Source organism: Phycodurus eques, chromosome 15 (assembly GCF_024500275.1).
Source record: "Phycodurus eques isolate BA_2022a chromosome 15, UOR_Pequ_1.1, whole genome shotgun sequence".
NCBI classification, from domain to species: Eukaryota; Metazoa; Chordata; class Actinopteri; order Syngnathiformes; family Syngnathidae; genus Phycodurus; species Phycodurus eques.
In genome coordinates, this window is record NC_084539.1 from 14,128,778 (window position 1) to 14,151,234 (window position 22,457).

At 37.9% G+C, this 22,457-nt stretch overlaps 3 protein-coding genes across 9 annotated transcripts in view; 2 read left to right on the forward strand and 1 right to left on the reverse strand.

Annotated features, from left to right (window-relative positions):
* Positions 1–379: 379 nt before the first annotated feature.
* rassf6 (Ras association domain family member 6) lies at positions 380–9,084 on the forward strand. 6 transcript variants are annotated; one of them, XM_061697682.1, is made up of 11 exons: positions 380–551; positions 2,741–2,814; positions 3,348–3,421; positions 3,847–3,998; positions 4,253–4,347; positions 4,803–4,999; positions 5,263–5,364; positions 5,540–5,591; positions 5,684–5,802; positions 5,927–6,024; positions 7,445–9,084. In XM_061697682.1, exons 2-11 carry the CDS (start codon positions 2,760–2,762, stop codon positions 7,518–7,520), a joined length of 1,020 nt encoding a protein of 339 aa, XP_061553666.1. In that variant the 5' UTR covers positions 380–551; positions 2,741–2,759; the 3' UTR covers positions 7,521–9,084. The 6 variants fall into 6 exon arrangements, with proteins under 6 accessions (XP_061553666.1, XP_061553664.1, XP_061553662.1 ...); XM_061697680.1 differs by having other exon boundaries at positions 381–551; positions 2,738–2,814; positions 7,445–9,081; XM_061697678.1 differs by having other exon boundaries at positions 381–551; positions 3,343–3,421; positions 7,445–9,081.
* On the reverse strand, positions 8,679–16,444 carry si:busm1-57f23.1 (uncharacterized protein LOC368621 homolog). The gene is made up of 7 exons (XM_061697683.1): positions 16,268–16,444; positions 12,398–12,540; positions 12,286–12,311; positions 12,068–12,197; positions 10,437–10,588; positions 10,238–10,339; positions 8,679–8,890 (listed from the first exon to the last, which is right to left on the reverse strand). The coding sequence occupies exons 4-7, from the start codon at positions 12,153–12,155 to the stop codon at positions 8,789–8,791; spliced, it is 444 nt and encodes a 147-aa protein (XP_061553667.1). The 5' UTR covers positions 12,156–12,197; positions 12,286–12,311; positions 12,398–12,540; positions 16,268–16,444; the 3' UTR covers positions 8,679–8,788.
* Positions 16,445–16,557: 113 nt separating this feature from the next.
* il11ra (interleukin 11 receptor subunit alpha) overlaps positions 16,558–22,457 on the forward strand; it is a 48,679-nt gene continuing 42,779 nt past the window's right edge. For both annotated transcript variants that reach the window (XM_061697674.1, XM_061697675.1), the window contains exon 1: positions 16,558–16,713. The gene's annotated coding sequence lies outside the window, so the exon portion shown is untranslated. The remainder of the gene's footprint in view (positions 16,714–22,457) is intronic.

Consider the following 22,457-nt stretch of genomic DNA (forward strand, 5'->3'; position numbering starts at 1 on the left):
GTCAGCTTTATTGCCAGAACAGGGAGAACCCTATATACACAGCACATACAGGAAATATCATGTTGTATTAAAAACATTGGAAGTAACACTTGTATTTATTACTGTAGTTTTTACAAATAAAACAGCATAGTTTACAAAACAGTAACCCTGCACATAATAATAATAATAATAATACATTGTAGAATATTGTGCACAAAAATAAAAGGACGTGGTGCAAATTCTGATACAATATATTAATGAATAAATAGCAATATTTTAATAGAACATTTTCTTGTGAAAGTGTTATGGAGATGTACTTGACTATGGATGACACACACACACACACGTACGCACAATAGGCAAGTCGGGTTTGATGTCAGTCAAGCCCTACCTTTCTTCCCTTCCTCCACCTACAATAATTAACCAGCTGCTGCATTTTGACACCTGAGATCCTGGTATACCACAAATGCTGCACTCTGGACCTATCAACAAACACACACACACACAGAGTTGAAAACGTCAAACATGAATAAAGTCATATTGAACCATTGGGAGAGTGAATTGCTAGCCAGGTAAGACTATATCTTTATATCATATGCTGTTTGGAGCCTTAATACAAAGTGGTGTAATGAGTAATGAAAATAGTACTCGAAACATTATTTCCATTCATACACTTATTTGTTTCGATTTAGAATCTACTTTTAAATAGAACAGGTGATCCCCACACGACTAATTATAGCTGAGATTCTGTCATTGAATCACAGATGATCACAGTTTATTTTTATTATTATTTTATTATTTTAGTTTATTTATTTTATTTTGTGAAATTGGTGAGTAAAGAGAAAGCTGAGAGGGGAATGGCATATAGGAAGGCAGTAAAAAGACTGGGTGTGTCACCATGTACCTTGTCTTCTTTCCTACCGGGTACGTGATCCTCCTGCTTTACAATTTAACAATAAACACCTTTTGTTTTAATGGGTAAGCTTTCGTAGCCCACAGTATCTGCTCATATAGCTTTGATGGCCAGTTCCAGAATTATGTTGCTGGTGATATTAGTTATGTTAACTTACTGACTATTGAAAACAATATTGATATATACTGTTATCTGTTTCATGTTTACTGCATTATGGCACACACAAACAATGCTTTCCGTAAAAGAACAATGTTTGTGTGACTCTCATGTTTTTGAAATACCTGTGACACGCACACACACACACACACACACACACACACACACGCACACAATGAAGTTGGTAACACCCTGGGTGTGATTTATTTGCTCCAGGCCTTAGAACTTACAGAACATGTTAAGACTTGACAAAACACCAAGTTCATTCTCACAGCAGTTGTGGGGAGGGGGGTACAATATAAATGACAATTAACACGTTTACATACTGTATTCATTCTATTATCAAGGTTAAAAATTAGATACGTATACCGAAAATCTGATCTGTCTTTGTTAAGGCCTGAGCATTATCATTTTGAACTGATACTCTTTCTCCCTCTGCTGTCACAATAAGGAACTTAATTCCAGTTCAGTATACAGTACTGTACTATAATTACATTAATTAATGACACATGGAAAAGACAAAACAAGTGTATTGAACATACACAAAAGCATTATCATTTCCAACTATATTCGTCTCAAATAAATTAAATGAAATCTCACCCACAAGCGTTTATGGCATCTATGACCACTTTCCACACACTGTTCCCAAAATGTTAAAAGCTAAGAATAGTGCCAAATTTCCATCCTCTCAGATGCAAAAACCCAAAGCTACATGCTCAATTCACCAATAAGGCAATAAAGAAGAGTTCATCCTTATTAACCAAGTTTACCCCATAAGAGAAGATCAAGATTGTATTATACAAGTTAATGTCTGACTCATAATTACTGTGTTTAGAAATCTTTCCTACAGTTTTTTTTTGTTGTTGGCAAAATGTTTACGTTTCTTCTTACTATTAACAAACAATGGGCCTTTAAATGTTGTTCTTTCCTGTGTGAAAGGCACATTGTGAAAAGTCAGTCAGATGCGGGGGTTGTGGGTTACTGGTGAAAACTACTAAATACCTGGGATGTTTCTTAGCAGCAAACATGCTGAGACAGCGCTGCAGAGAAGCAAATGGATAAGTTCTACTGTTGTGTCACTTGTGGAAACTGAGGAAAGGGAGAAAGAAAAATAAAGGAATGAACACAAAGAGTCAGGACTGGTGAATATACCAACAAGATTCAATGTTTCCGGCTGAAGGATAAACAGTGCACACTGTCATCACTGGTTACTGGGTGGAGTACTGTTATTAACTCTCTTGAAGAGAGCAAGAGAGTGAAGGCTGGGGCAGAGAGAGAGAGAGAGAGAGAGAGAGAGAGAGAGTGAGAGAGTGAGAGAGAGAGAGAGAGAAAGAGAGAGAGTGAGAGTGAGAGAGAGAGAGAGAGAGAGAGAGAGAGAGAGAGAGAGAGAGAGAGAGGATAAATATAACACAAAAAGTACACAGAGAGAGAGAGAGAGTGACTGGGAAGAAATAGTTGAGACACAAAGAGAAGAAAGAGCCTCAGACGAAGAAATGGAAGAAAGATCAAAGTTGGTGGGGTACTAAACGTAAGCAAATGTGTGATAATCGATAATTCTTCTGCATCTATTTTTAGGAGCATGTGCAGCGATGACAAGCACATGTCCAAGGCATTTTTCATGTTTGCTTCTTTTGCTATGTTTTTGTCTGCTGGCACAGTACATCTGATTGCCTTTGTGTCTCTGTGCAGTAGTTGATGCTATCAGAGATGAATGAGGCAGGTCTTCTTCCACTGGTCCAGGCAGGAGATGGGAGGACTCTTTCCAGGTGGGTTAACTCATGCCAGACACTCTTTTGATGGTACAAGAATCTAGAGCATATGTGTCAAACTTTAGGCCCTGGGGCCAGATGCGGCCCGCCACATCATTTTATGTGGCCCGCAAAAGCAAATCATGCTCGTCAACTTCCATGATTTTTGCTAAAATCTGTACCCAAATTCCAAATTGTCATAATAATAAACAATAATGTTGAGACATTGCATTTTCTTTTACCAAACGCTTCTTCTACAGTAACTTAAACAATACTTGAACAAACTATTATCCTTGTCTTCTGATTTCAAAACTAGTTATCCCTCAATTTGTTGTGTAATGGTAATAATATGATTTTGTGATTAAACATTTCACTCTTCTAACGGCCCTCTGAGGGAAATCATAACTACAATGCGGCCCGAGACAAAAATGAGTTTGACACCCCTGATACAGTATTTGTCATCTCACTGTTTGATTGAATATTAAATGCTATTCAACTTATCTTGATGTTGTTGTTGTTTTTTTTGTCCATTGCTATTGATTTTAGAGCAGAATTTCTCTCATTGATAAACACCTACAACTGCTTCCTCAAGGACCAGACTCAACTGCATCTCAGTTACTTCCAGGTATCAATCATCATGTTATATATGCAGGATGCTCATCTGAAATTATTAGGTCCATCTGCTCAAGCTAATATTATTTGAATTAATTATTTTATTTATTAATATATTTTAGGTTAATTGAAGACTACAAATTGTCTGTTGGTGTAAATGTATTGTGAATGATTGTTTGTCTATTTGTTTGCTGTGATTGGCTGCCATCTATTCTTCTCACCCAAAACAAATCAGCTGGGATAGGCTCCAAATCATCTGTGACCCAAATAAGGCCAACGGGTATAGCAAATGGATGGATGTTTTTTTGTTTTGTTTTTAAATCTGAGTGTGCATTTTTAAACTGTATTAAATGCTGTGGTCATTTTAATCATGTGGTGTTTTGATCTTTGACAAAATAATTCCTGATTCTATTATTTGTTTATTTGATCCTATATCAGGGTGACGATGGGGAAGTGGTCGTGGAAGGCTTCCTAAATATCTGCTGGGGAGTCCGAAGACCCATTCGGCTAAAGATACAGGATGAGAAACAGATGATTCCTTTTGCTCCCCTGATCTCATCTGACCCAATCAGCCCACTTGGAAACAGGAGGTTGAATTCAGTTTTTGTACTGTTGTTTTTAGAGCAACAGTAGAGCCAAATAGCAAAAGCCCTGTTGCTGCTTTTTGTAGTCTCGCATTGCTTTCAGCCTTTTAGGACACCTACCTTTTGTTGTTGTTATCACTGGTGTTGTTGTTCTTGTTCTTGTTCTTGTTAAAGGCAACGTTTCCCACACAGAATGCCAGTTCTTAACTGTACCACTTTGTTTTGCTTGTTAAAAAACATTCTCAAGCTTGTCTTTGCAGGGGCATGTCACGATGGGGTGAGTGTAACGACCTGCATCAGATAGATGAGATGGCTGGCACAGCACATGAAACAGTGGTGAAAAATCCTCCACCAGGTTTAAGACTTTTTGTCACTTTTTTCAGTCACTGTAAACTTTGATTTATAGAAACATATTTTATACTGCATTTAGTGCATGTTTAAAATGGACTAGGCTAGTACTGTAGTGAAACACTGGCTTTCAGAAAAATAATGATGTATCAAAAGAATTCTAAAAATATATATCATTGTTGGGAATTTGTTATTCATACATCTTTCAAAAGTACTTTATTTTTAAAAATATTTCCATCTTTATAAATATTTCAGTGAGTGCTATAAAGGGTTCTTTGTGATGAACATTGTCTTTTCAATTTGTTTTGTGTTTACACTACATACATTTTATTTTTCTCACAAGCACAATATTCAATATTGCGTGTTTGAATAGATTCAACATTAAAGTGAAGGTATCAATAAATATATTTTTTCAAAATTTACCCATTTTATGATCATTTTCATACATTGTACATTTAAAAGGGGCTGTTTATGAGACCACAACACTGCGTCCTTTGAGGCAGAAAAGCTACGAGCTGGAGTCTGAGTCTAACCTGTTCCGCTGTATGAGTGATGCATCCCTGGTCAAGAGGAGGAGTCGGCGAGGCAAGTCAGCGGCACAAAGAGAGAGAGAGCGACAGCACCGCTTTTCGATCAATGGACACTTCTACAACTATAAGGTAATGTATGTCTCTCGTAGGTTTTGTACATTCACTCATTTGCCACACCATTAGGGACAGTTATGACATACCAATACTAGAGCTGTGTCTCAAATTTTCCCTTCCCAAAAATAACTAGAAATGTTATACTGTACTACAAAGTATCCCACAGAGCATCCTCCAGTTGTTTATGATTTGTTCTTTGCAGTTTTCTAATAAATGTGTGTCTTGTTGTCAGTAACCTGAGTGAAAAAGATTGCTCATCAATGTCTCTGTTTTCCTAGACATCTATCTTCACTCCCTGCTTTGGCACAGCAACCAAAGTCCGCATTACTAGCAGCATGACCACAAACCAAGTCATTGTACAGCTGCTAAACAAATTCAAGGTGATGTGAGCAGTCAATATTCATCCACAGTTACAGTAGCAATCAGTAAAACATGTCTTGTGTTTATGTCACTGGATTGCACTTTTTTATGACTTAGTTGAAAATAAATGATTTCATGCCTTCAGATGACAGACATTTTAAAAATATATATTGTCCTTGCATGTTAACATCACAGATAGAGAATGACCCCCAGGAGTTTGCACTATACTGTGTTCACCAGAGCGGTGGTAAGGTTTATTTGCTGTCATGTCATAAAGTTGAAAAGTGCAAATCATCATACGCTATAGTGACTTGTGCGAGTTTATGTTGTTATATGTAGAAAAGAAGAAGATGAACAACAGAGACCAGCCGCTGTGGGAGCGCATCCTGCAGGGGCCGTCTGAAGACACCATGAAAATATTCTTGATGGACATGGATGAAGTGGAAGTCAGCAATGATGTGAGTGTATCATAACACTGATGATCTGAATTCACGTGCTTCATCTTACTAATGTGCAATGATGCATTTCTTGCAGAATCTATTTTTATGAATTTCATTTTAATCTGTCAATGTAATCTGCTAGGTGGCCCAGTATCTTAATTTGGAGCTTCCCATCTTGGAGCAGGTTCTACTGAATTTGAGAGAAGAGGAGAACAGAGAGATACAAATGGTTATAAGCAAGTTAGTATGAGTTTTTGTTTTTTTTAAACTTCCATTCTCTTGTGTTTTGACAACAATTTAGCATGCTTTGCACAGTCAACTAATTTACATCTGTGTGAACCAAAACTCACATTATTTTCAGTTTCATTCAAATAAATATGTCCTCGGCTGTGCCTCTGTCTCCCTGATTGTCTCTATCCATCGTGAAACTTCCCAAACTGCTTCATATTTCTTCACATCATTAAGTGTGATCAGTTTTGAGGTGCTGTGTTTATCTTGAGACAGCTGTGCTTTAATTGCGTTTCACTTTTGTTACCTGTGCTTTCTAATATGCAACACATGTGCATCTGAGTAACAAATGTATTTTAGTGGGTGAAAATATGTTTGTAAGTTGTGTCTAAGTACGTGAAAAGTGCTTAGCGTTCTACCAAAAGGGTGACCAACTCAATAAGTGGCTTCAGTGAAGGCTTGCATGTGCCAAGCAGACCAGGAAAAGCTCATCCATGCTTTTATTTCAAGTAGACTAGACTATTGTAATGGTCTTCTGACTGGACTCCCCAAAAAGAGCATTAAACAGCTGCAGCTCATTCACAATGCTACAACTTTAATTCTGACCAGAACAAAGAGGTCAGAGCATATTACTCCAATTCAAAAGTCTTTACACTGGCTCCCAGTCAGCTTTAGAATAGATTTTAAAGTTCTCCTACTGGTCTATAAATCACTAAATGGTTTAGGTCCTGAATACATGAAATAAATGCTCATGGAATATAGTTGGGCTTAGAGACTCTGGTCAAATAGTGGAGCACAGAGTCTAAAGCAAACATGGTGAAGCAGCATTTAGCTATAATGCTGCACACAAATTGAATAAGTCAACCGCCAGTGTAAATGTTTTGAAATCCAGGTTAAAAACTCTTTTTTCCTTGTGCTTTTTAGAGCATTTCCACTTTTAAATAATCTTTATAAAATTGTGTTATTTTTCTCTTTGTTTTAAATGATTATAAGCTTTTTTTTAATGCTTTTTAGTCATGTTCTGTAAATTGACTGTCTGTTGTACTAGAGCGGCTCCAACTACCGGAGACAAATTCCTTGCGTGTTTTGGACATACTTGGCAAATAAAGATGATTCTGATTCTGATTCTGTAAAGCACATTGAGTTACCTTGTGTATGAAATGTGCTATATCAATAAGTTTGCTTTGCATGCTTTGCTTTGCTTCAGGGCACTGAGTATTTGGTTCAGGAAATGATAAATACTTGTAAGGCAAAATATTTGATACAACTCTTGCATTACATCTCTTTGTACTGTACAGCTGTACCTAATTTTGTAATATTTTGTAACTACCAAAATTTTTTACTACGTTTTGTCTTATTGCCTAATAAGGTGTGTGTGTGTGTGTGTGTGTGTGTGTGCGCGCGCGTGTGTGTGCGTGCGTGCGTCGTTTAGGCACCAGAACCATCACAGAGTCCTGTCTCGTATGTTGAGCTGCAAGAATTCACCTCACATTGAGACCAGTGTCTGACAAGACGGAACACACAGAGAACACAGTGTACAAAGTTGGAAATATGACAAAATAGAAAAAAGGGAAATAAAACAACAGGGAAACAGCAATAATGGTGTTATATGTGGGGGGGGAGAACGAGAGAGAGAGAGAGAGAGCACTGTCACCTTGTGTGTCTGGCAGCGAAGACGTCATACGGACTTACCAGACAACTTCTAACGATGTGCCATTTTAACAGATTTCTTTCTTTTTAGACACAATGAGAATACATTTCCTCTGCACCAAGGAGTCACATTTACACACGATGTCTTGAAAGGAACAATGATTACGTGATTATTTTGTTTGCCACCGATGAGTCAGTCCATTTCTTAGATGCAGAAGATTTAGAATGGTGTATATTTCTCTCTCTCTGCACTTATTGTACCTTTAATGTGTTGCATGAAGTAAAGCAAATTGCTGTACCCCAAAAGGATGGACTCATTCTACATTTTTACATTAACATTCAATTAAATAAAGCACAATTACCACATACAAAAAAAAACATGGTTTTAAGTTTAAATTGGTCTCTTTTCCAGGCGGCACAGTGGTCGACAGGTTAGCCCATCTGCCTCACTGTTCTGAGGACGCGGTTTCAAATCCAGCCTCGTCTGTGTGGAGTTAGCATGTTCTCCCCGTGCCTGCGTGGGTTTTATCTGGGTACTCCGGTTTCCTCCCACATCCCAAAAACATGCATGGTGGATTAATTGAAGACTCTAAATTACCCGTAAGTGTGAGTGTGAATGTTGTTTGTTTATATGTGCCCTGCGATTGGCTGGCGATCAGTTCAGGGTGTACCCCGCCTGTTGCCCGAAGTCAGCTGGTACAGAAAATGGATGGATGGTATATTTTCCAACAAAATGAGCTACCGCAGCAATTTCTATAAAGTTAGGGAAGCGATATTTACACATAACTTTTGCTACAACTATAATTGAAAAGGGTCAAACTGTCATAATTAATTCATTTCATTCGAAATAATGCTAAAATCTCATCAGAACAGTCTTGTCAGTATGAGCTCAAGCTCAAAAAGCTTTTGTGGTTTGTTTCCAAATAGGTTTGGAAAAATCATTGTTGTATGTAAAATGTAATGTGCCATTTTTTGCATAAGAAATGAAAGACGAGACAACTAATCACACACTTCCGTTGACTCATCAAGCACACACTTTATTGGTCTGTTGTGTCATCGTAGGTTGCTCATTACGAATGCAACACTTTCAGTCATTATACCAAAATGTAAGAAAAATGCAAAAGATTTACGCTTGAATGGTGGGCACAGGCCTCTTGCACTTTTGCATCTGCAGCTCATGTTTGTTGTTGCGGGGGTTGAACATCACCTCAAAGTGACACTTGAGATGCTGCAAAGGAGGAAGCAAAAAGAACTGGATTTTCTGTGCAAATGGTAAATCATCTATTAAAGTTGTTTTCTTTCCTCATGACGTTCTACTTTCCTTTTTGTATTTGTGTTGTACTTTATTCAGGATATTTTTGGGAAAGACCAATATGAATCATGTAGATTTAAATTTAATTTTAAAAAATCCTACCTTTACAAAAACTCTTTTCTTTTCTATTCTAATTTAGAATAAGAACTTGAACCTTGTTGTTTTGTATATTATATATGTATAAAATATTATAAACAACTCCCACTATGATGCAATTCTGTTCTCCACCCCTGCACAATATAACCACAATAAAAGTAATGTGGTCAACCACTTTCTTTGTACATGTACAGTGCATTCAGGAAGTATTAAAACTGCTTCAGGCGGGCGGGCTGGCCCAGGCTAGATTGATTGAACATCTCTGGAGAGATCTGCAAATAACTGTGCACCAACGTTGTCCATTCAACCTGATGGAGCTTGAGAGGTCCTGCAGGAATGGGCAGAAATGCCCAAAGATAGGTGTGCCAATCTTGTGGCATCTTATAAAAAAAGACGTGAAGCTTTAATATCTGGCAAAGGAGCATCAACAGTGTCTTGCGGAAAGGCCATACATACACACACACACACACACACACACACACACACACACACACACACACACTGATTTATTTTGTTATTATTACTATTTTTATTTTGGATTAATTTCAAGTGGCGGCCGACTGGTTAGCACTGCCGCCTCACAGTTCTAAGGACCGGGGTTCAAATCCCAGCCTCGTTTGCATGTTCTCCCTGTGCCGTTGTGGGTTTTCTCCGGGTAATCCGGTTTCCTCCCACATCCCCAAAACATGCAGGGTAGGTTAATGGAAGACTCTAAATTGCCCATGAATGTGAGTGTGAATGGTTGTTTGTTTGTTTGTATGGTACAGTGTGGTAATTTCTTTGTCAGTCCACAATATTTGTGGAAAACACAGAGGGCCGAAATTACTTTTCCAAGAGGCCACTGTCACAAAAACGACACAAAAAAAGCACAAAACATCCATTCATACATGATTTTTGTTGCATGTGTTTGAAGTAAATATATTACTTCTAGTTTAGGAACTTCTGTACTTTAAACATAATAACTTTGAATTATGACAGCGAGAATATATAGAAAGCCGTAGAAGTTTTAGTCATAAAATTGAATAGAAGCTTCTTGTTCTCAAGATGTTTTGCCACTGAACTTTGTGTTGTATCTATTGTTATTATTCGTAGTAGTAGTATTACAGGATGAATGAAATTTTACAGCATTAATAAAATGTTATATTTACTTTTTTCTGTTATATTTACCTTTTTCTCAACATTGCAGCTGTTCAAGTCATGATTTTCACCCTTGAGACATTTTGTTTTTCCCAGTACTGCATTGATCCTGTAGTTGATGCTGTTGGTCACCTAAAAAGTAGTGTTTTGAAAGCACAGTTTACATGTTGCCTGTTTGCGAAGTGCAGAAAAAAGTATGTTGTATAACGCTTTCTTAATTCAGTCCAACCTGAGCCTGTGCAGATGTGATGGACGCCAGTTTGAACAATTTCTTGGCCTTTGAGTGTGTGTTGAACGTGTCCACAGCGTGCTGAGCCGCCGCCTGAACCTCCTGTGACTCTGGACTCCTCTCGAACCAGCCACCCAATAGAGGCACTTTTCCTTTGAGGTTATTCAACAGAACAGATGGCACTTGAAACACTTGAGACACCCTTCAGATTGTGTGCAAGATATTGCCAGATGCTGTAAAACCACAAAAAGCGTAAAGTTGATTTTAAGATGCCCTGGCAACTGTCTGTGGATCCCAAGCTTATGTTTTCCACAGAAATAGATCCTAACTTGTGGCATTACATTCACTGCACTGAGTTTTCAAACTAAATAAAATGTTATTTTCTCTCTTTTTTTAATTAAAGCCTAGAACAGTAATATCTTATGAATTGCATCCAAACCACCATGCCTTCTTCCATTGTGTCACCATTTGTCTAATTCCTACTTTCTAAATCAATACGGAAAATTAGGACTGCCACAGTGGTAGCTTTTTCCTCCCATGCCTTGTCAAATGTTCCAGGATTGGAGCTGTTGTTAAACAATGCATGATGCAAGATCAAGAAACAATAACATGGAGACAGAAATACCTTGCACAAGGAGTTCCATACTGCTAAATTAATACCTCTCTAATGGTAAATACAATTCAGAGAATGTGCAAAATGAAATTTTAACTGACAGCTAATAGCTACAAAACTAATTAGTAGTATATAAAGTAGTCACTCCATATTTTTAAACCATGTGGTCTCTCCAATGTACTGGCTGTTTTTTTGTTTTGTTTTTCTGTCATCACATTTAGTGTCGAATAGGTCTGATTATTTTTCTTCCCAAGTGACACCCTACCCAAACTCCACTCAGCCAAAAGAAATAACAGCTCAGCAATGACGATTTTCTCTGACAAAGCCAAAGCCTCTGACTCATTATAGAGCCAGACCGCATTTTGCCATTGTGTCATACTAATAGTGGCATATACCAAGTTTAATGTAGGCAGTACTGTGTTTGTAAGGCACATACTGTACATATATACAATATATATGTACACATGATGTGATGTATTTGCCATGTATTTGCCAATGTGTTTCTCAATTAATGTCAATATTTGACCGTTTGTATTGCCAACAGCAGCATATGTAAAGACATTTCAAAGAGCAATTGCTAGTTCCCACTGTGGTTCGGGTTATTAAAAATGACTCAAATCGATCAAAAACACTATTTCTACTGTAAAAAAATAAAAATAAAAAAAACGACAAGCAAACTTGTTTATGACATAGTTTGCTTTATTTATTGATGAAAAAATGACAACGATCTCAATATTACTGTTGTTGTTGCATATTATTATATACCAAGCTATGTTCCTATTTACTTATTGGAAGAAGAAAAATGCTGAATAACTGAGAGGTATCTATAATTTGTAGCTATTTTCATTAGAGTCCTGCTATTGTTCATTGTGCCTTTAAGCTTATAAAGGCCGTTTTTGTGACCTGCTAGCCTTATATTAATCTTCCTACAGTCCAGGTCAATTGTTTTACATTACCTCAAATCTCATTCCAATTCCATAAAATAGGTACTTTTTTCAGTTACATGCACTTTACTTACTTGGTACAATGACTTCCTCCACTGGCTGGTCCCCCACACACATCTGAACAACTGACAGACATATAAGCACTGACAGAGGGAGATTCATCTTTACTTGTCCACCACCAAGATGAGAGCGTTGAGAAAGACGCTGGTGAAATATCCACACAAAGATTGTTGTTGAGCAGGTGAGACTGAAGCACTTTTTTTAGGCCTATCTGTCCAGATGACAAACTTACTAAAAGAAAACGTTATGTGTGTCCACCTAGAGAGAGAAAAAAAGAGTAATATCATTTAAGTATAAACCAAAGTAATAGCACTGAAAAGTGAATATAGTTAAAACCAACTTGCCTTTTGGGACGTGAAAGTGTGACTTCACCCTCCGAGTGCTGGAGCGACAGTGAAGCAGAGGAGTGTGTTGTTTGTGAATGGTGTGACTATGCAGAACTTCATCTCTGGCATGTTTCACAAGTCAGTGACGACCCACCCACTGACTGGAAATGGCGCCATGCACACAGGGATTAAATGCTCGTCAGTGCCTTTAGTGCCCATCTGTGTGTGTGTGTGTGTGTGTGTGTGTGTGTGTGTGTGTGTTTGCGTGCGTGTGTGTGTGCGAGATATGGATGAGAATCAGATGTCAACTATTCTGTGGGTTCACCAACATTGAGCATTGTTTTAAGCATCGGCCTGGCCATTACAAGTGAAAATGGAAGACAATATGAAGTTTGTCCCCTTTTATAGCTGTTACAGCTTTCAGTCTCGGAAGACTTTCTAGAAGATGTTGAGTGTGTCTGTAAAAGTTGTTGTCCATTCAGCCAAGAAAGTGAGGTCCGGGTTGCATTTGATGAGAGACAAAAGGACCTGGGTTGGTTGTTTGGAGGATAGGTTGAGGCCAGGGATTTCAGGTACCTTCCACACCATTGGTGTGAGTTTGGTGTGACACCAAACTTATTTGAAGGGCAAAAATGCGGTTTTCAAACAGCTAGCAATATTTGAATGTAGCCTCATTCCTGTCCCGCCCCCGCCCTCTTGCGTCTCTGCCCAAAGAAACACCCCCAGCTCACTAAATTTGGACAATAAAAAAGAAACAAGAGTAGACCGATTCATCACGCATGCCTGGTCACCTCAGAGTGCACCTCAGTTGGCCATGCGTGTGAGTTGGACGGCCCGTTGGAATTGGCCTGGAGGTAAGGACCATGGCGTCTCACTTGCCTCAGATTGCACCTCAGAGTGAGCCGTGAGCGTGCAACGTTCCAAGAAATGTAACCTGTTTGATGTTGAATTATTGGGAATTTACAATCAATTTAGAATATATGAGATGTGAGCACCTTACAACTCAGAACAGTGATGTTATGGTTGGTTTTACAAACTCACCCATGAACCCGACACTGTTACATGTCTTTACCCTTGATTTGAAGTCAAGAGCTGTGCACTACCTTCTTTTTAACTTTTGTTGCTAACCGGAGTTAAATAAGAGACTATAATAGTCTACTATGCGCGAGCCTTTGGTACATCCCAGCGAGCCTCCGTGTACATGATGGCTGTGTGCAAATGATTGACAGACTATTCGGTCACGCCTCCAGTCACTACACTCTGATTGGCTATTCTTGTCCCGCTGTGACCAGTTGTAAAAGAATAATAACATTTTAAATAGGGGCATTAGATAGTGCCACAGACGAGTGATTTTTAATAATATTCTACTGTCAGGTCATACAGACAGTTTAAATATAGTAGGGGTGTCCCGATCGTTATCGATCAGATATCAGCAAAACGCAAGTATTGAATTATATTGGACTGCATCTAAAATCTCCGATATAAGCATTCCAATACAAGCAGTCCCGTCCAGACTTTGCTCTAGCTCTTCTATTGTATTTTTATTTTATTTATTTATTCTACTCAATTGCAGAAAATGCTTATGTTTAATTGAAACATAGTGCTTATTTTGCACTTAAATTTATTTTTGTTTACATTTGAATTATAGAGATTATTTTTCAGGAATTTCTATTTTTGTATTTGTTTCATTTAATTGTAGGATATTATGTTTTAATGTTTAACTTTATGTAACCAATTAGTTAATAATAAATTGTTCCGTTTTTCCTCATATCTGCTGTTGCTGACTATTGTTCTGTTTGCGTAATATTATTTGATTGAAAACTATTCTAAAACTCCATATTTCAAAATAAGTAACAAAAGTATGTATGATTTGTGCTGATATTGTATCTGATCAATGTCAGTATCAGCCAATACTACTCAAGGTTGCAATATCGGTATTGTATGGGAAGTGAAAAAGTTGTTTCGGGACATCCCTAACAAAAAGTGTTTGATTTTTTTTAAGCTGCAAACTCTACCTTTAAACACAGTCTTGTGGGTGTGCTTTGTGTAATGGGGCACATTGAGAAAAGACAGAAAATTACCTTTCCCAAGCATAATGTCCATAATGTCTTGGCAAGGTAAAATATTTTGATTCAGGTGGGAATAATTGATTTAGCGTAACCCCTGATTGATTCATTAAGATGTGTGTCTCAGGACTTTTTCTATACCATTTTAATGGATGTGTGTTTATGAGGATGGGTGCATTTATTTTCACCTTTTTTTTTCTCATGAAGGTTGTATACTATGTGCTGTCACAGCATGCACCAACACTTTGCGTCATCAAAAGATGGTCTCGGTGGGATTAAATGCACAAAGCAAAGTTAAAGCAAAGCAAATTTATTTAAAATCAGCCGTATTGTGTTATGAACCTGCCTTTGGAACGGAAGCTTGTCTGTTCATCAGACGATGACTAAAATTAGTTCTACACACTAATTAAATTACAGTTATATGTTAGTCAAATTAATACTCACCTAAGGGTGGCAAAACCTGGCACTGGTTCTACTTTTTGCAATGTGCACGTGTAACTAATATGACCAGCCAATATTTTTCCAAACGTTTGTGTAATGGATCATAAATCCCTCCAGGGGTCGCAATTTGCATTCAAAAGGTGTCATCCATGGTCAAGTAATGTAATGTTTGCTCAATGATACCGAAAGAAAGTTGAAATGCATGGTTCCAGATTCTTTTAAACCAAAGGTAACTCACACCCATGCACTGCTGTTCTTTTGGCAAATGAGAGACAAATAAAGGAAAACAAGTAAATAATAATAATAATAATAACAAGTAGTAGTAGTAATATAAGTGACGAGTTAGAGCAAATATCGTATTAAAACTATCACACACACATTACACATGAAAAAAATAGTACACTAATATGCCTGGCTTGTTAAATGAACCAAAGCTTGTGAAGTACAAAAATACACAACCCCAAGCTGTGTACCCAACAACATGTTATAAAAAAGTGATTTAAAATAAATGAATAAAATGAAATACATAAATGAAATAATAATAATAATAATAGTGCTATTACTACTACTACTACTACAAATAATAATATTAATTTCTTGTGAATACTGTAATTTTGTATATTCTCTTTTAAATTGAAATGCTAATATAAACTGACAAATTGAAACGCTAATATAAACAGACAAAGGGTAATTTGTCTTTTGATGGTCTTTGATGCAAAGGTTAGATTTAGATCTTAGGTTAGATCTTGCACGCACAAACACACACTCACACACAAAACAAAGCTTTTATCATTGTGTAATTTAGAGGTCACAATTTGAGTTGTTTTGCTGACTGCATTAGATTGAAAGCTATGTTTTTTCTATTATATATGATGGATAAAAAGGTTGTTGTTTTGGATAAATTATACTACTGACATTAACTTACGTAATTGTTTGAATGATTTTCAGGAGCCACTAATGGTTTTAATGTGACTGTGTTATCACATTATGGAACAGATAAATATAGAAATAGATCAGTGTCCTGTATCGGTAAGTGAAACAAGCTCTGGTGTTCATATAACAGATGGAAATCTATTTTAAATGATGCAATGCAATTGTGCCAACAACTCGATAATTTATCTGCTTTTTTTTTTTTTTTTTTTTTTTGCAAATCAAGTGGAGATTTAATGATGACTATAATTAAAAAGACATTTGGACTATACAGTAAACATGTTTGTATATGGATTGTACATGTGTATTCAATTAGTGGCAGGCAGTATGAACAACAACACCCTTATATTCTCTCTTATGTTGATCCAATTTTCCACATTTGCATTGTGTTTTCAGCTTTTAAAATAAACATAAAACCCCAATACCAGACATTTTGAACAAAAATAAATACCATCCTGTATGTTGTTCTCTACCCTGCGATTGGCTGGCAACCAGTTCAGGGTGTACCCCGCCTCCTGCCCGATGACAGCTGGGATAGGCTCCAGCACGCCCGCGACCCGAGTGAGGAGAAGCGGCTCAGAAAATGGATGTTGTTCTGTACTCTCTTCAGACCAGTGCTCAGTGTTGTTCCCCAGACTCAATATAATCTCTTTACAGTCACACCCCGCCCACTAAGCCATGATCGACAGATCACTTATCCAATGAGATTCCAGATCTCCTGACTGGCCTCCTTGCCGTCCTCCCGCCTCCTTGTCGGACTCGGTTGCTGTCTCGCGCCGCTAGCTTACCTCTCGTCTCTCCGGGAAGCCGAAGAACAACTACTCAAAAGTGCCAAACATGGAAGGCGACAACATAATAATGTCCGCTTGACTCGGGGGGGGGGAGGAATTTTCCAAGGTGAGTTTTTTATTTTTATTTTGAACCGTTCAAATCGAGTGGGAGGAGGAGGAGGAGGGAATTTAGCAGCGGGGTGGTTTGCGCGTGCGGCTGGCAGAAAGTTTATCCGGCTCACTTCGGGACAGGAGGGAAATTACTCCAATGTTTGTCGCCATGGAGATGTGTCATGCTAATAGCATGTGTTTGTGTGTGGGCGCCTCTTGACAAACCTTAACATGTAGTACATTATATTATTTTGGATTGTAGTCCATTTATTGAATATGGCCTGATTTGGTTGTCCAGATAACATTGAAACTAAGCAATTGTTTATTATCAGTGTTAATTATGTTATCAAGATTTGTAATTCTGTTATTCATTGTGTTTGTCTTTTAATCCAGCTCTGTTTGTGTGTACTGTATGTATGCAGTTAAATTTTTGTTTGGTAGGATATTCACAGTGTCAGTTGTCAGGCTTTGTGTACTACCCCACACACCCTAAATGATACACAACAGCTTACCTGTTCTCATGAAGCGATTGCCACTGGACAGAAAATAGAGTTGGAGACAGTGGTCTCGGTACTACAGATGTGCATTCCTGCAGGCAATGAAGTGATCAAGGCTTTAAATAGAGCCCAACAGGAATGCAAACAGACCCAGGAGAGAGCCCAAGCCTGGGGGCGTCTGGGGAGTAGTAGAGTAAAGGTATTTTGCTTAAAATAAGCAACAATTTGTGCCCACCTCTTGAATGTCACTCCAATTAGAAAGTCGACATGTTGTGGAAGGATACTTTCATGAAAGGAGATGTCGCTCTTCCACTTAAAATCTGATCTTTCGGTTCTTTAAGAGGTCAGAAGGGGTGATATTTATGTTTAGGTTTTTTCTCTTCATTTGGATGTTTTAAATTGGCCTGGTTACCTCTTAGGAGATAGAAGATGGTTAACAGTTTAGGGAGGTGAGAGTACAGTATTACCAGGTGTTGTGTGTTGTCAGTTGAGCAATGACTGGCAAGTGCATGATAAATCTAGACTACAAGCCAAACACTTAAAGTGGATAAGAAGTCTTGATGTGGTTCAGATTAATCTGCCTTGTTACATAAAGTGGTTCATACTACTGCAGTGACACTGCCCTTTTTATTCACCACCTTTCTAGTCTAATCAGGAATATTTTCTTAATTGTAGTCTCTCATTGCCCAATTTTGGGAGAAACTGATATTTAATAGCCTTATATAACCAGAAAATCTCTTCCTTACGCTGACTGTTTTACCACAGTCAAAGTATAAATCCGCACACATTAGTTAAGATAAATTGTGTCTTGCTGTTTTCCTCTCAAAATGAATTTATCTCAAATTAAGACATTTATCTATTGAGAGGAAAACATGCATTGTAATTAGAATTTTAGATTTATCTCTTTCAAATAGTGTAAGGAAAATACCATAGTTTTTTTTTCATAAAGGATATAACATACTGTTACAGTGCGTTGACAGTAGTTGACCTCTGATCTGTTCATATTTAGAATATTTCCCTCCAGAAGAAATAATGAAAATTGAATTAATGTGTTCCAGGGTCACACTCGCCTGACTTTGGTGCGGGCAGCGTGGGTTCAGTTCACACTCAGTGACGGTGTGAATGTGGGTGCAAATGGATGTCCCTGTCTATATGTGCCCTGCGACTGACTGGCGACCAGTTCAGGGTGTAGTCCGCCTTTCGCCCGAAGTCTGCTGGGATAGGCTCCAGCGCCCCGCGACCCTAACCAGGATAAGCGGTGTTGAAAATGGATGGATGGATGGATGTTCCAAGGTCAAACTATCACAATCATAAAACCTTATTTAAGTAAAATTTTTAAGAGTTTTTTTCCTTTTACACTAAGTGAACTGATTTCAGGCAGGGAATGGCATCTCATAAGGAAGAAAAAAGAGATTTGTGATTACACAACTGCTTTCGTACTGTATATGCCAACAAAATAACAATAAAATGCAAGAGGAAGAAGCAGAAGAAAAAAGTTTCCATTCATGTCTGAAAGGGACTGGGAAGAAGAAGAACTCAACTGATAATATAAATAAAACAATATATCATGAACAAACAATAAAATGTGCTCTCAATCTTCACTTTACCAGTGAAGTGGAGAGGGAAATTCCTGCTTTGAGGGCAATTCATTTCACTTTTTAAACATTCTTAACTTTCATAAAATTGTAAGTTCACCGCTGTCAAACAATAAAATGGGTCCTCACGGTGATGGATCGGTTTTGGGAGATTACTGCTTCTGTTTGCTAGATAAATTGCTTCACATAAGCGCTAAACACAGGTCACTCTTAAGTGTCAACAAACATTCCATTCTTCTTCATCTATTCATTTTATTATTATCGACCTAGTCATATTGTACAGATCAACCACTGCAAAACCTGTATACCACTTTCCCACATCTTGCATCCATTTCTGGTTGTATGATCTTCATCCCTTTTATTCTCCATACCTCATCATGTATACCCTTCTGTGCGGGCATCACGCCAAAAAACATCAACAGCCAAAGAAAAGAAAACACTGTGGATTTAATACATGGCAATTCACAAATATGCGAAGTTTTGCAATTTGTTTTGAGGGGAGATATGCGGAGCTATATGCGGAGGTTCCATCCATCCATTTTCTATACCACTTTTCCTCATTAGGGTCCTCTCCCAGCTGACTTCAGCCAGGAAGTGGGGTAGGACCTGGACTGGTCGCCAGCCAACCACAGGGCACAAACAGTATAGACAAACCTAGACGAACAACCATTCACACTCACATTCACAGCTAAGAAAGATTTTGAGTCTTCAATTAACCTAAAATGCAAATTGACACTTTTTCGATATTCATGCACAGAGAGCAATAATTTTTTTTTTTTTTTTTTTTTTTCAGTGAGCCAACATTTTTTATTGAGGCACCAAACAATATTCTTTTGGCCTCATTAAGTTATTTTTCTCTGCGCTTAACTTTCCTTGACACTGACTTGCATTTCAGAGAGGTTCTGGTTTTAGTTTCTCTTCAGCTTCCCTTGATAGCCTGCAGACAGCTCTTACTGGCAGTCGAATCTCTTCTCCAGCAGTGGCCAAAATACACATAGATGTCCTGTATATGTGTACACATACTGGTACCATATGGACCTCCTCACAGACTCATGCATGCACAATATACTGTAAATTTAGCGCATGCGTACAGACCCAAATGTTCTGAACGCACATCTTAACACGTAATCACATGTAGCTAGTCCTCCAAAGCCTTCATATTCTGTTCTTTGCACTTATATTTCACTGGTCGCACACATGGGCCCCCGGTAATCAATTTAAAATTAGAGCAAGAGCTGCTCCAAGAACTTGAGCACTGCTTGCCAGCTCTGACTCTGAGGCCATACTTTTCTTGGTATGTGTGCGTGCGTGCGTGTGCGTGTGTGTGTGTGTGTGTGTGTGTGTATGAGAGAGGCAGCAAGAGCCAGCTTTTGATATTGAACCAACTTTGAGGGGCCTACAATGGGGCATTTCTTCTCCACTCTGCTTCTTTTCAAGTAGTATATCCCCGCTCATACTCACCAAAAGCAGAGCCAGCATTTTTAGGCAGTTCTTTGAAACGAAATAATAATTTCAAATGAAATCTCTACTACAAGTTTGGTCCCCTTTTCGTCTGACCTTGGTTCCCGATATTAATTACAGTTCCTACTGCTCCAACCCGCATCGTGAAGCCACTAAAGTGAGTCTGGTCTTGTGGCTTAGAGTTGTGGCTTCCTTTAAGCTTAGCTGACCAATAAAAATAGTGTTGTTGTGATAATGCCTGTGGCGTTTCGTTTGAATATAAGTTTAACCTGCATGAAAAATGTACAGTGGACCCTCTGTTGATTTATCCATTCCAAAAACCGAATTGTACAAAAACTGAATGTAAATCAAATTCATCTGTTTCAGACACCCCAAAGTTTATCTAAAAATATTTTATTGAGATTAAATACAGTTTACTATACACAAAACAATGTGAAATAAATGTAAATGACTGAATGAAATGGACAAATGAAGGTTAAACATCACTTTTACCTTCATTGAAGAATATTGATGGCATCTGAAAAATGGCAAAGAGGGGACAGGGAGGGTAGGGTATTGTTTGGAAAAGTAAGCATTTTCATACTTTGCAATGAGTTCTTTCTTGAATTGTATTGTGTTTCTCATCTTTTTTATTAAAGGGCCGCCACTTGGAACATTCTTTGGCCCCATTGTGGCTTATTGAACAGTCACACTCTATTAATAAGCACAAAAACCTTCGAAGTGCTTCAATGAATGCACGGGGTAAGGCTGACTGAAGAAAACACTCAATTAAGTTGCTTTTTTTGTCACTGCCACCTTTCTGTTTTTTGGAAATAAATCGCCAAATTACCGTAATTTCCCTATAATGCACATTTCCCCCCCAGAAAATTGTCAAAAGTCAATAGCATTACACATAGATATAGGGGAAAATGAAAAAATCTTTCACATTTCATAAATATATGCCACCATCAAGAGGTTAAGAAAAAGCTGTACACTTCCATTCCAATGTCACCGCCACCTTGAGGTTATGAGAAAGGTTTACACCTTCATTCTAATATGCCGCCACCTTGAGGTTATGAAAAAGGTGTAGCTTACACTTTCATTCCAATAGGACAGGGGTACGTATGACTTTATATATGTGCAGTTGTGCTCATAAGTTTACATACCCAGGCAGAATTTGTGAAATATATATAAATATGTATATATTTATTTATTTTTTGAAATATGACTCAACAACAACCATCATTAATTTCTTTATTGTTATGTTTTGTTTAATGAAAATGCTTTTCTGAAATGCTTGACAGTTTAAGTTGATTAAAATAAAATGAATTGTGTTTCGCCTAGCCCTTCATATTTTCTTTAAAGAATTATACCCATCTTACAAATTCTGTAATCAAACATATAACAACTCTGTGTTTTCTCATTTACTAAATGAAAGTAGGGCTGTGAATTTAAAAATAAGAACAAGTAAATAAAAAACGTATTACGTTCAAATAAAGAGCTTAACTTCAGAATAATTCTTTGAATTAGGTAGAACGGTTTTCCAGGATTTTGGGGTCAACTTTGGGGGTGCGTATTATACATGGGTGCGCATTATACACGAGACGTTATGGTACACAGGCAGGTGGATGAGATTGGTCGGGACCTTTTTCAACTGTACCAAAAACAGGCAGATGTACGAAAATGTGGCAAATTTCCAGTGGTAGGTTGAAAAGGATGTGCAAATCATTGTATTCTGTTTTACACAAAGACGGTTTGTACAAGCCTGGGTTGATTTTTGCACCTATTGGTGCCGTAAATCCTCACTCCCTTGGAACAGCTGCTTCCTTTCTAGCTAGCTCACTGCCTTTCTGTGGCGCTGTGTTAGATCAACTTAATCCAATTCATTCTGCCGCGGTCGCCGACTCGCCGTTCACCTAGGGAATGGCTCATTTCGTCTTGGGTTGTGGCACTCCCATGAATATCTCTACAACTCCTCGGGACTAGGCGAATGAACAAACTTCATGTGGAGATCTCATTGGAGCTACATATGTGTACATGCGCAGAAACTATACGCAGTAAGTCCAAATGGTGTGGGCTATAAACAAAGGCTAACAATTGTGTAAAAATGTTTCTTATGTAAATGCAGCATGGAAGCATTGCAAGTCTTGTCAGAATAATGTAAATAGTATGTCATTCTTTGATTCGTTGTTATTCCTATTCGAATAACTTTATAGGGAATAACCTTG

What these genes read in the sequence shown, in the direction of transcription:
- si:busm1-57f23.1 (XM_061697683.1), bottom strand. Translation starts at nt 12,155, where the DNA reads ATGAATCTCCCTCTGTCAGTGCTTATATGTCTGTCAGTTGTTCAGATG. An exon ending in TCACATCTGCACAGGCTCAG is followed by an intron (nt 10,340 to 10,436) that starts GTTGGACTGAAT and finishes ACTACTTTTTAG; the next exon opens with GTGACCAACAGCATCAACTA. An exon ending in GCTGCAATGTTGAGAAAAAG is followed by an intron (nt 8,891 to 10,237) that starts GTAAATATAACA and finishes CCTCCTTTGCAG; the next exon opens with CATCTCAAGTGTCACTTTGA.
- rassf6 (XM_061697678.1), top strand. Translation starts at nt 2,744, where the DNA reads ATGCTATCAGAGATGAATGAGGCAGGTCTTCTTCCACTGGTCCAGGCA. An exon ending in GACACTTCTACAACTATAAG is followed by an intron (nt 5,000 to 5,262) that starts GTAATGTATGTC and finishes CTGTTTTCCTAG; the next exon opens with ACATCTATCTTCACTCCCTG. An exon ending in CTGTGTTCACCAGAGCGGTG is followed by an intron (nt 5,592 to 5,683) that starts GTAAGGTTTATT and finishes TGTTATATGTAG; the next exon opens with AAAAGAAGAAGATGAACAAC.